The sequence below is a fragment of the Malaclemys terrapin genome, chromosome 12 (genome assembly GCF_027887155.1).
Source record: "Malaclemys terrapin pileata isolate rMalTer1 chromosome 12, rMalTer1.hap1, whole genome shotgun sequence".
Lineage (NCBI taxonomy): Eukaryota > Metazoa > Chordata > Testudines > Emydidae > Malaclemys > Malaclemys terrapin.
Window position 1 is genome coordinate 2,919,841 of NC_071516.1, and position 13,374 is coordinate 2,933,214.

Consider the following 13,374-nt stretch of genomic DNA (forward strand, 5'->3'; position numbering starts at 1 on the left):
ATGTGTCTCAGGCTGCCCGGCTGTTTCATTGCTATGTAGCCATCTGGGCTCGGGCTGGCGCCCAGCTCTAGGACTCTGGGAGGTTGGAGGATCCCAGAGCCCGGGCTGCAGCCTGGGCAGAACATATACACTGCACTGAAACAGCCCCTTAGCCCAAGACCTGCGAACTCGAGTCAGCTGGCATGGCCCAGCCGTCAGTGGCTAATTGCAGTGTAGACACACCCTGAGTGCTACTGAACTAACGAATAATAATAAACCTGGGACACCAAAGGGTTAGAGACTGCTGAACAACAAGGGGAACCTGAGCTTGGGTGCTCTGCAGAACTCCAGGTTTTAATTCAGATCCTATAAAAACAAATAAGAAATGAATAAAGAGACACAGAAACCAACAGGCCAGAAATTAACCCTATGTTGGTGCATAGCCTGTGATCTGGTTGACTACCAATGTGTGCCAAGTGACGGCTTCTGTGCATTGATACAGAGCGACGCCGAGGGCAACTCTGCAGTCTGCTGGGTCTAGAATTGCCTTTGAATGCCTCCGAGCACGTTCTTTTGACTCCGATTTCACAATACGCCTGTCAGGCAAAGGGCAGCCAGGGTTTCTCGGAAGGGCCCCAGTACAAAGCCTCCCTCATTCCTGTGTTTGGAGAAGACGTACTGTGATCAAAGCCACCAGCCTGAGACATCCCTGAGTCACGTCACTCAGCAGCTGCCTTTGGCTGGCGATGGGGATGTCACTGGAAGGCTGGGAGGGGGCACTTCCGGGCTCAATAGAGGGGCTCCGAGGGCCGGCTCCCTTCAGAGAGACGCTGTGTGTCACCAGGCGCAGCTCAGCCATGCTGGTTCCCCCGTAGCTTCTCCCTGTTCCCAGTGTTCTCAGCCTGAGGATACGCAGGCACTCGCGTCTCATGGGAAGGGGTGCAGGGCAGCTAGGGAGATCCCTTTAGACGCTGAGCCAACGCCCAAGCAGCTCACCTTCAGGTGGGACGTGGGTCGAGGTTTCGATCTGGTGCAATTCTCAGTTCTCAAGCTTTGCCACAGCACAGCTACTCCAATAATCCTTGAGCGTTCCTGTGGCAGTTCGCACCCTGAAGTGTGCTCCCCGGGAAAGGCGCTGGCCTGTGCTGGCTGGTGGGTCTGTGCAGTGTCCACGCTACTGGGGGCAGGGGTGTGTGTGTGTCTCAGGCCCCTCGGTGGCTGATTCAGGGAAGCCTTTGCTGGCTGGACGTGGCTGCTGCTCAGGGAGAGGAGAGGGGATCGGATGGGATTTGCTGAAGGCTTCTCATTCCCCAGCTTCGCAGACTGCCTGGCTTGACCCCAGCAACTCAGGACCTGCTGAGCCAGACCCACCTCCTTGTTCTATCCTGACATGGGAGGGCCCCTTGAAGGGCCCTGGGATCCCCTTCTAGAGAGGGACCCCCTCAGCCCTGGACTGTTGTGGAGCAAGTGGGAGGCCACCTCTTGTCTCCCCTGGGGTGTGGTGGGAGAAATAGCCACTCCTTCCTCCAGCGGGAGACCAGGATGGGATAGTCTCTCTCAAAGCTGCCTTCCCCAGGATCGTAGCTGCAAAAACCAGGAGGGGCCTTTCGGATGCTGATGGGGGCAAAGGGTGATCAGCCTGGGCCGGGGCAGTCGCTCACACCTCCTGCCCTGGGCCAGGGAGGAGGCCCAAAGCACTGAGGTGGGTGAATGCCCCCCATATTACAGGGGGGGAAGCTGAGGCACAGAGTGGGGAAGTGACCAGGGCCAAGGCCCCAGGGTTGTCAGTGGCAGAACCAGCCTGGAATTCTGGCTCCCTGGCCTGTGCTCAGGCCCTGAGAGGAGAAGGAGCCATTCGGGAGCCGGGCTGCTGGAGCACTGAGAGGCCCTGATGTGGGCTGCACTCGCTGCAGGCCGGGGCAGATCCTGCACACTCCACACAAGTCGTCCCAGACATGGTGTGTGAGGCAGGGCAAGAACTGGCCCCCCGAATGAGGTAGGGGGGTTTGTGGGGGCCAGGCTGAGGTGCGTGGGGTGGAAAGCCAGGGGGCACAGAACCTCTCTCCGGGGGACATGCTATATTAGGGCCCCTCCGCTCAGGGGCTGTTTATCTTGGAGGTGATACTTAAGTGTAAGTAAATAAACAGAGAGCAGATGGCACGGAGGGCCCGGCTGGCAATTCCCTGCTCTCGGGGGTTCCTGTTGGGAAAACACGGCTGCCAGCCGAGGCAAATGGATTCCAGACCTGCCAGGGCCACATGTGGCCACCAGGATGCTGCCGGCCTGACCTCGCTGAACCTTGCTAAAGCAGCATCGTCCTTCACACAAGGGGGTCGAGGAGGGGTCCGTTCGCTCCCCCTTCCCGGGCCTGGTGACCTGCTTTACAAGCCTGGCCTGGAGGTCTCCCTCTCCCACCCCGTGGATGGGCAAGGAGAGATATTAACCCCCCAGCAGGGGGTGGGGGCTCTCTGCTGGGGTCCTGCCGCTTTCATGCACTGTCACTCTGAGCAATGGAAACGCGGCGTGCTTGCGAGCTGAGGGCAGGGCAGGGAGGGGAGGGCGAAGCAAGGGCTGCCGCTGCTGAAAGGGGCTGGATTTGTCCCATCGGACAAGAGCTCCCAGCTCCAGCACATGGGCTGGCGCTCCAACTGGGATCTGGACTCTCCCTGCCCAGCTGCTGAGCTTGGGGGCACTGCCCGTCTCCTGTGCCGTTGGGTGTTACTCCAGACCCTGGTCTTGTGATTGCCTCCAGGAGCTTGTGCCAATGGAGTTTGGGCTGGCAGCTGGCTAGATTCTGATACCTAGGTCCCACCACTGTGGTATCTGGCCTGGGAGAGAGGGAAATCACATGGGGGGTGCTGGCTGAGACAGGTGAGGCCACACGCTGGGAAAGCTACTGTCCTTGTCTAAATCATTTGGGCGCCTCACTGGGAGAGCATGCTCGGGATTTAAGGGGGAGATTAGCAAAAACGTTAAGCATGAAACTGTTGGCCTAGTTTGTGCGAGCACCTACCTAGCTTCTGTGTGCAAAGCAGGTGAGTGTTTGTGCCAATGGGAATTGTGCTCCTTTGCAAAGGCAGCTCCGCCGTTCACACGAGCAGCCGCTGGAACTGGGCACGCTCATTAGCAGCACAGCTGGGCACCATCTGGGCCTAACTCAGCATTATTGGAAAGGAATTGCTGAGGGCAAGCGGCGGCCACGATTCCCCCTGCGGGTGGGAGATTCCAGTGGGGTCTGGCTAGTTTGCAGAAACCGCTGTTCCACGTAGCATTGGTTTTCCAGGAGTTGCTCGAAATATTTCCCCCCTTAATTTGCACCAGGGCTTTTCCAGAGACAAGTAATAAAGGACCAACCCCCCCACCACGCACCTAGCTGAATGGGTCGGGTTTGAGGTTCTTTCTTCTTGTTCTTCTACAGTATTTCTGTGACAGTGTCCCTCAGAGATCGGGGAAGGGCCCCCTGAGCTAGGTACTGAACAAGCACAGAGCAAGAAAGACAGGCCCTGTCTCAAACAGCTTCCAGTCTTCTTGCCTTGCCTCTGGGATGATAAAACCAGGTAAAGCCCAGAGCTCCCAATTCTCTGGAGTCAAAAGGAACCCGAACCTCAGCAGTTATAAGCTCTGTTCTCACTCTAGACCCCCTGGTTTTTCAGTGGGTTTTTGATTCAGCCACACAAGTTCTCTCCTCGCTTGCTACCATTATATTTCCACAAGACCCACACAAAATATCCCTTGCTCTTGTGCTAGGTGGTTCATTGTAACAATCGCTGTTCCCTGGGCTGATGAAACGAGGAGGTAATGAACATGATTTAGTTGGGATTAGTCCTGCTTTGAGCAGGGGGTGGGACTAGATGACCTCCTGAGGTCCCTTCAACCCTGATATTCTATGATTCTATGAAAGACCACGAGCGCTCACCTTCGCTCACTTACACCAGTTTTACACTGACTCCACTGGCTTCAGTGCAGTTAGTTTTGATTCTTCCTAGTGTGAACGAGAGCAGAATCAGGCTCTGCATTGGATTCAGCCGCATTTGAAACGCGGCAAAACAATTCCAGGGCCTGATTTTAAAGAATCATTAGAAGTGCAAGAGAAATTAATGTGCAAATATGTGCGCAAAACAAGTGTGCAATTGTTAATGTTAGCAAAAACCAGGCCCTCACTGTTAATTTGAATGTTAGTAAAAACCAGGCGCTCATCTTCTGTCAGATGAAAAAGAACAAACTGGTTCAGGTGTAAGAAATAACACGCTCAGGCTTGTAGAGAACGTTATAAAGAACAGACCGTATTAAAAAGAGTAAATTTGTAGTGGTGTTTTGAACCCGTTATAGATGTAGGCTTTGTGCCGAAAAGATGTGGGAATCAGATGTGCGCAGATGTGCATGGAGGGGTGACTGTTCCATGTAGCCCATACCAACGCTGATCTGTCCTGATGCGGGGAAATATTAGCTGCCCTGAGTCAGCTCCTGTTGCTTCTTGGGGGGGCGGAGCAGGTTTCTGAAAACCACATTAAACTGCCATAAAATGCCCCTGTGCTCCCGTGGGAATCCGATCCAGCTCTGCGCCTCCTTTCAACTGGAAACCAGATCCTGCCTCAGAAACTTGGGCTGAGGCACCGGGTTTATCTGAGTGATTTACCAGGCTGGGTGACTGAGGGGCTCGTTACGCGTTGCTCTGTGGCGTGCCAGCTCCATTAACGCTGCTATCGACCCTCGCCCCACAATGGTGGGTGAGCTCAGCCAGCATGGCGCATGTTCTGAGTCTCTGGGCATGCACCAGGGTGGAGGTGACTTCGGGCGTGCTGGGTTTGACATGCCTGGATGAGCTGTCTGCGGAGGAGTAGCTGCTGGGGGGATGCAGTAGGGAAGCTGAGTTCTCGTCCTCACGGGCTCCCTGGCCAGCCTACGGTTCGCTATCGATGGATGGAGCCAGAAAGATCTGGGCAGCGCTGCAGCCCTTACTCATCTGAGTAGTCCCATTGACTTCAGAGGAGCTACTCCCATGAGGAGCGGCTGCAGCAGGATCCTAGCTACTAATAGACTTTAAGGCCTGAAGGGACCATCTAGCCTGACTCCTGCCCTTCGCCGGCCCCAGAACCTCGCCCACCCACTAGGCCCCTATCCTCTGGCTGAGTTCCTGAAGGCCTCAGGTCTTGATTTGAAGACTTTATGGTGCAGAGAACCCCCCCATTTACTCCAGTTCACACCAATTCCCTCCCACTCACCTCCATTGTATGACATGCCATGAGCATGTCAGACGAGGGCAGTGACCCAGCGCACTTTGGAGGCCGTATTCTGGCCCCCACGTACCAACGGGCCTCAGCCTTCAGCTTTCTGAGTGTCAAGCCCTTACTGGTCACCCGGGGTCGGCCCCTGGCTTCGCGTCTCATCCCACCCATGGCAGGTCTGGTTGCACAGCGCCCCCTAGCGCAATCTGCAGTGAGAAGAACGCCCCCTAGTGAGTCACCAACACCACGTATCGCTCTGGTGAACGCAGTCTCCTTTGTCTCGGTGGCAGCAGGTGTGACAATGCCTTGGCAGAGGCAGAGCAACAGGCCTGGTGGGGCAGGGCTCTGAGTGGGAGCTTGGAGCTGGCACTTCCTCCCCACCTCCTTTTGCTCCAGGGTAGAGCAGACAGGGTCTCTTCTTCCAGGGGCCACAAAGAGGGGATGGGCTTCTGTCTGGCATCTTGGCTCTGGGGGTGGGAGAGGCTCTGCTAACACTCTGGAAGTCTGGGGTGCCCACCCCCAAAGGACAAGAGTGGTGTTGGGGGTTAAGCACAAGGTCTGAGCTCTGCAACAGTGGTAACCTCTGGGCCCATCCCATCCCTACATCACCATCAGCTGCCAGGCAAACAGCCCGTCTAAGTCCCTCTTTGCCAACAAGCTCCATAGGCCAGGAGCTCCTCTCTCCTCTCCTACCTGCCCGGCTCCGCGAGCCAATCCGGCCGATCCCCGAGAGCCTGGAATGCATTACACGCCTGTCGGGAGGGGAAGTCTGTCCCAGTTCCGGACCTGGGGACCCTCACTAGCCCGGCGAGATAGAGAGCGAGTCCCACAAAGAGCCTTTGTTCCTCTGCTGGAACGAATGGATTGGAGACAGCTGAGGTCATTTGTCAGTCTGCGTTACCGGAGACCTTGCAGGTCAGGCAGCGGGAAGGAGGGAAGGGGGACAGGTGGAGAGACAGCCAGCCGGACAGACAGAGCAAACAGATATAAATAACAGCAGCTCTCTCCAGAGCTTGCTGCTGGGGAATCCAGCAGGGGGTGGGATTGGCAGCCACAGGCTCCGAAGGGCGACGTTTTATCTTGGACTCTTCTGGCTAGGGAGGGGCCTAGACTTCGGCCAGGCCTAGCACTGGCTGGGCAGGACTCAGGGCAAGCCGCCCCTGCTCAGCTCTGCCAACCCACCTTGGGCTCAGGCTGCCCCATGGCTGTGTCTAGTCCTGAGCTCACCTATAGGTCTGCATCGCTCCTGCTCTCCCAGTCTGGGGCTCCCACCGCCCGCCCACCCCATCGGCCAAGGCACGTCACTGCTGACCTGCAGCCCTGAGCAGAGACGCGTCCCGGAGGCCAGGACCAAGCATGGCCTCGTGCGGTAAAGCTCTGCACAGTCCTGACCTGCAACCCCCCTGCTAGTCCAGATGGACGGGCCTGTCCTAGCGCTGTCTGTCTGTCTGCCTGCGCCCAGCCGGGCGGTATCTGTCGGGGTGACAATGCAACAGTGAAAAGCCACAGTTGCAGCTGAAGGGACCATGTCCGCCCTCTCTCCATGACCTGCTCGCTTTCCCCCCGGGGGCCCTTTGCAGCCAGCCCCCCTCACCCGAGCAGGGACGTCCATCTCTCCTGAACGGGGCAGTGGGGGCATGAGGCGGAGATCAGCCAATCCATCCCCCGGGCAGCCCAAGCGCAGCCACGGTCTGTTTGCAGAGGAAGATGGAACCGTGGAAGAGCAGGATTTGGCAGTAGATCGTTTCAAGCCCAGCTGCTCCCTGGGGTGGGCTGGAGGAGGAAGCTCTCTGTGAGGTGTATGTGTGGGGTGGGGGATGGCTGGGGGATTCGAGCAGCTTTGGTTCCTCCCTGCCTGTGGAGTTACAGCTTCATTTCACCCCGATCCCGATGTTAAGGGGCATACATCTAGGAAGGGTTCCGGGATGAACTGGGGTTGCTGGGGCCGGGGGAAGGGGCAGGGGGCCCACACACCCAGTGTCTGGAGTGAAAGGGATCCCCACAGAGATGCTGAGTGGTGGGAGCAGCGGCCTCCCTCCTGGTGAACCCTCTGCCTCGGCCGGAGGAGTGACCAGGTGCGGGAGGTGGAGCCGAGGGCAAAGTCTCCCTCTGCAGCCACTGAAGGAGCCGCCACCTCCTTCCCTCTCTCTAACAAGAGGAAACTTTTTAGCACGCCACAATTCTTCAGAGAAATTTATGGCCCACGGGGGAGCGGCCTGCCAGGGCCGTTCTCTGCCCGAATGGCGGCCGCGCTTCCTCCGAGGGGCCGAGAGCTGCTTTGATGCGACGCAGGCAGGCCTGCAACTCCAGCGCCAGCTATTCGGCTCCTTCCCCTGCAGACACACACCGGCCCTGCAACCCATCCACCCCTTCCCTTCCCTTCCCTTCCTCTCCGATGGCTGCTTACGGAAATGGCTCGCTCGCAAGCAGGCTGCTGGTGGCAACCGGTGGGAGCCCCCGAGGCAGCGTGGCACAGGCCTTTGGAGGCCGCGCACCACGCCGGGTGAGCCAAAGGCCCATCTAGCTATCGTGGTGGGGGGCAATACAGCAGATAGGCAGGCAGCTAAGCATCTCCCCCCCACACGTGACTGCAGCTCAGAGGGCACTGCCCAGAGCTCGCTCTGTAGTAAAAGAGCCATTAAAATCCAGGTAAACTGGATTGACTCCTCCTCCGGAATCGCCTCCTTTTATTATTTCTGTAGCCCGCCCCAAATCAGCCTTGTTAGACAGGCTGTTCCCAGAGGAGTATTGTCTAGTGGTCAGAGCAGGGGCCCGGGGCTAGTCCCAGCTTTGGCGAGTCAGGGCGCCCTCTCTGTGATGTGGTTTTGATACAGGTTACAAATGGGTCCTGAGCCCATAAAGGTTAAGAAACTGTTCTCGGGCCTGCCTGCTCTGCTGTCAGCATTGCTGCCAGAGCTGGAGTCAGCCTCATGACCCTTAGACCTGTGAATTCTCTGTCGTCATTTCTTTGTCCCCCCCTCCGTCCATCAGCACCACACACAAGAGCAGGATGAGTTCGGCTGCCCGTTTCTGGGACAGTTAGTGGCACAACTGCACCTGCAAAAAGACACATTTCAAACACTAAGTGGAAATACATTCAAACTAACCAGCGGGTACTCTTGGGGCAAAGAGGTGTGTGAGCCTCCAGAAATGCGGGGGGAGGGATAGCTCAGTGGTTTGAGCATTGGCCTACTAAACCCAGGGTTGTGAGTTCAATCCTTGAGGAGGCCACTTAGGGATCTGGGGCAAAATCAGTACTTGGTCCTGCTAATGAAGGCAGGGGGCTGGACTCGATGACCTTTCAAGGTCCCTTCCAGTTCTAGGAGATGGGATGGGATACGGCCAAATGCAATCCCTGACCTAGGGATCAAAGCAGGTGTGGAGTAAGAGCTGTGCCTGCAGTTACCCGCAGTGGAATAAAAACGATCCGCTCGTCCTGCCGTGTGAATGGTCCCAGCCGTGTTCAGGAAGAAGTTTCCACCCATGACTGCTCAATTAGGTGCATCACAGGCGGCTCATGGCTTCCTTGAAAGCCCCCCACGGGGACCACTCTCAAGCCAGGCTACCGGATGAGATGGACCATTTCTCTGTTCCGCTCTAGCGGTCCCTGCTGTGCTCCTAGCCCTGGTGCTTCCACAGGGGTCCCCAGTTTCTCTTGGCAATCTCTGTGGCCAAAGGGAGAAGCAGCTTTGCTCCCTCCTGGCCTCCGGCTGTCACTAAACCTTGTACAGCATTTCCCAGGCCCACTGTGCTTGGCTGAGAAGGAAAATTCGCCAGGCAGGGGGAAGGGGAGACAGGCTGAGGGAGGCCGAGTGGCTCTGAGTGGGTGGGTGGCGTTGGAAAGCTCACCTGAAAGCTCCTTAGGGTGAGTGGGGGGTAGTGGTTAGCACATCAGGCTGGGCTCCGTTTAATCCCACTCTGCCCCTGCTGGGAAAGGCGCTCTGAGCTCCCAGCTCTGTGCGGTGGAGGGGAGACTCGCCTGGCTCCTGGGGACATGGGCATAAAGGGGTTTCAGATCCTCCGAGAACAGAGTTTATAGCTGGCCCTTCGCAGCATCTTAGGGCTGGCTGAAGATCCCTATGGGAGCGATGGGGCCCAGCTGAGAACTGAGCGGAGCTAGGAGCGTTCCAGAGCCGGCTCCGTGCTGGGGGGCAGAACACGCCGCACTGAGTCCAGCCCCACGGCAGCGGGGTGCCATATGGCCCTTAACGAACGGAGTCCCCCAGTGCAGCTGGGACGTGTCCCCCAAGGTCACACCCAGTGTCAGTAGCAGGGCTGGGGACAGAACCCAGGAGTCCTGGGGCTGGTCTATCTAAGATACTTCTGTAGCTCCCATTACCATGGTATCCACGTGCTTCACAAGTGTCCAGGTGTTTCTCCTCCCAGCACCCCAGGGTGGTGCAGGGCAGGGCTTTATCCCCACTGTACAGATGGGAGCTGAGGCCCCGAGAAGCTCTGTGACATGCCCAGGGTTGCGCAGGAAGTCTGGGGTGGAGCAGGACAGTGAAGCTGGCTTTCCCAATGCCCAGGCTTGTGCCCTAACCACTGGGCTACCCTCCCTCTCCAGAGGAGACGAGTGCTGCCAGCCAGGCATCAGATCAGCTCCTTCGGGTGTCTGGGGCAGCAGGTCAGAGCTGGGTCCCTGGGCACAGAGTGTTCTAGGGGCGGGGGCAGCAGGTCAGCCAGGGAAAGCCCTGAGTGGGACAGGGCATGAGGTGACTGCTCACTCCCCAGGAGACATGAGGAAATGGGGTCATTTGTGCCCACTGAGCAAAGATCTGGCCCCGGGCGGGAAGATAAATATAAGCAGCCCAAGGCCCTGCTGCTCTTGCCATCAGTCGCCTGACAATGGGGTAAGGCTGCCATCTGCTGTCTGCTCTGGACGAACGCAGAATCTGATAGCCCATCTATACATAGACCTGTGTACACCTACCGCACACGGACACACCCGTACGCGCCTGGCTCGGCCCGTACCTACCATACACGGACACACCCGTACGCCCCTGGCTCGGCCGGTGCCTACCGCTCACGGACACACCCGTACATGCCTGGCTCGGCCCGTACCTACCACACACGGACACACCCGTACATGCCTGGCTCAGCCTGTACCTACTGCTGATGCCTGCAAGTCCGCACAGCTGCACAGGTTCAAGCCTCGGGCATATGCACGCACCTGCGCTGTGTGATTCTTGCACAACGGGCAGCGTTCTCTGCCGGCTCTTGGACACATCGCCACACGGGGACACAATGGATCCCAGTCCGTTTTATTACATAAATAGGTTAAAAGAGTTTCCCCCTGTAATAAAATAAACCCCAAGTCTCCCCCTTCCCCACAGGCCCTCCTTTCCCAGCTGAGTGCTGGGACACCCCTGACCTCCCCTCCGTTCCCTTAATATCTGGGCTCCGGGGTCAGAGCCCAAGCCCTGCATAGCCTTGCTCCTTGCCCGTCCATTGAGGGTGGGAAGCAAGGCTCCCTCCGGCTTATGGGCAATAGCCACTCCTGCAGCTGCAACCCCGCCCCAGCCCACCTGCAGCCGGGAGCAGTTTCTGCCCAGCCTGCTTCAGGGGCCCTGTCAGATCTCAGCCCCTAGGGAGACCAGCAGCAACAGAGACACAGCAAAGAAATGCAGAAAACCGTCCAGGGCTTAGCGCCCGTTGCAAGACAGGTGCCCCTGGCTGCTTCAGCCTGGGCCATCCCAGGTGGCAGGTGCAGAGTCCTGGAGTCTGGCAAAGGGCTCCCCCTGCAGGCGAGGTTGGGTGTGGAGGGGTCAAACAGGCAGCTCCCATTCCTGGGGTTGAGAGCGGGTCTCTGAGATAAGGTAGGCGGCTCTGGGCTCCAGGAATCGGGCTGTCTAGTGAACAGCTCCCACAGCAGGTCTGGTGCGGAAGGTCGGGTCTGACCAGCGAGCAGCTCCTAGCGCAGGTCAGGGGTGGAGGCGCCCAGGTAGGTGCGAAGGTCGCTGATGTTCGACGGGATGATTTTGGCAGGGATGGTCTCCCTGTTCAGCTGCTTGTACGCTGCGTAGCGGTGACACCCCCCGAAGGAATAGAAATAATCCCCCCCTTGGCTGCCTTTGATCCAGAGGATGTCTATGGGGGGCACCTTGTCCGCTTCCTCCTGGGGAGCAGAGAGAGAGCTTTAGAAACAGGGTCAAACAGCAGCAGGGAGTTAACCCCATCCAACCCATCGGCCAGGGTCTCCAACACCCAGTCGCCCCAGCTGTGAGCTTCCCCGCAGCAGTGCCTGCTCAAGATACAGGCTGACGTTACGTTCCTGGCAGTATTGGTATAACCCCGTGTTGCCAGCACAATCTCAGCATTCCCAGGAGGAACGCAGGAAGAGCAGGCACATGCCACTGTGCCTACTGCAGCGCAGCCACTCGACACAACCCTGGCATCGCTGGCATGGCCACCCCCTGCACAACCTGGGCTTAGCAGGTGGCCCCGTTCGCAGCATCACCAGCAAAGCGCTGCCATCGCCGATACAATCCCAGCATGGCTCAGTGCCCCCATCCCAGCATCGCTCAGTGCCCCCATCCCAGCATCACTCAGTGTCCCCATCCCAGCATCACTCAGTGCCCCCATCCCAGCATCGCTCAGTGCCCCTATCCCAGCATCGCTCAGTGCCCCCATCCCAGCATCACTCAGTGTCCCCATCCCAGCATCGCCGGTACAATCCCAGCATCGCTCAGTGCCTCCATCCCAGCATGGCTCAGTGCCCCTATCCCAGCATCGCCGGTACAATCCCAGCATCGCTCAGTGCCCCTATCCCAGCATGGCTCAGTGCCCCCATCCCAGCATCGCTCAGTGCCCCCATCCCAGCATCACTCAGTGTCCCCATCCCAGCATCGCCCAGTGCCTCCATCCCAGCATGGCTCAGTGCCCCCATCCCAGCATGGCTCAGTGCCCCCATCCCAGCATCGCTCAGTGCCCCTATCCCAGCATGGCTCAGTGCCCCCATCCCAGCATCGCTCAGTGCCCCCATCCCAGCATCGCTCAGTGCCCCCATCCCAGCATCGCTCAGTGCCCCCATCCCAGCATTGCTGGTACAATCCCAGCATCGCTCACTGCCCCCATCCCAGCATCACCGGTACAATCCCAGCATCGCTCAGTGTCCCCATCCCAGCATCGCTCAGTGCCCCCATCCCAGCATCGCTCAGTGCCCCCATCCCAGCATCGCCGGTACAATCCCAGCATCGCTCAGTGTCCCTATCCCAGCATGGCTCAGTGCCCCCATCCCAGCATGGCTCAGTGCCCCCATCCCAGCATCGCCGATACAATCCCAGCATCGCTCAGTGCCCCCATCCCAGCATCGCTCACTGCCCCCATCCCAGCATCGCTGGTACAATCCCAGCATGGCTCAGTGCCCCCATCCCAGCATGGCTCAGTACCCCCATCCCAGCATCGCTGGTACAATCCCAGCATGGCCTGCGAAGTGCTGCCATCCCCAGGATGTATAACCCTGGTATTACCTGGATGGTTTTCATGAGGCTCGTCACCTTGCTCTCCTCCAGGACTGAGGGGAGGGGTCTGATGAGCACGCTCATGGGGACGTTGTGTACGCTGGGGATGTTGTCGGAGTGGATGCTTCTGTTCCCCTGGTCTTCTTCCGCTGGGCCTGTGCTAGCCATCGCTGTGGCCCAGCCCCTGCCAAGAGCCCCTCGCAGCACACGCCACTGCCCAGCTGCTCTCACCTGCAGCATCCACTGCTGCCCCAGGGCCCCGCGGAGCGCTGCCGGGGAGGCCTTACGCCGAGGCGCGGATTGCACCGTTTGGAATTGCAGGGAGTGCTCCACCTCGCCTGGGTCACCGCCCCGGGTGGATTTCTCACTCTGTGCCTTCAGCCTGGCTGTGTGTGAGGTGGAGAGGCTGTTTCCGGCAGGGCGAGCGTGGCTGAGTCACAGTGAGTGTGCAGTGTGCTTCGCCCTCGCCCACGGGGCAGCCGGGAAGCCAGTTCCATCATCGCTCCACTGGAGGCGGGGCCTACCTTCCTCTGCCGACTCAGAATGAACCAGCAGAACGGAGTCCGGGCATCCCACGAGGAGTCTGGGGGCTGGGGCTGGCCGAGGGCCTGTCCGCTCAGCATGGACCTTAAAGATCCTAGGCTGCAAGTCCCAGGAGCCCAGTGTCTTTAACCAAATCATTATCTCCTCGCCCCAGCCTGCCCTCC

General features: G+C 58.6%; 1 protein-coding gene across 1 annotated transcript; it reads right to left on the bottom strand.

Moving 5' to 3' along the window:
• Nucleotides 1–10,467: 10,467 nt before the first annotated feature.
• SRXN1 (sulfiredoxin 1) lies at nucleotides 10,468–13,096 on the bottom strand. The gene is made up of 2 exons (XM_054046514.1): nucleotides 12,677–13,096; nucleotides 10,468–11,322 (listed from the first exon to the last, which is right to left on the bottom strand). The coding sequence occupies exons 1-2, from the start codon at nucleotides 12,905–12,907 to the stop codon at nucleotides 11,119–11,121; spliced, it is 435 nt and encodes a 144-aa protein (XP_053902489.1). The 5' UTR covers nucleotides 12,908–13,096; the 3' UTR covers nucleotides 10,468–11,118.
• Between the last annotated feature and the right edge of the window lie 278 nt (nucleotides 13,097–13,374).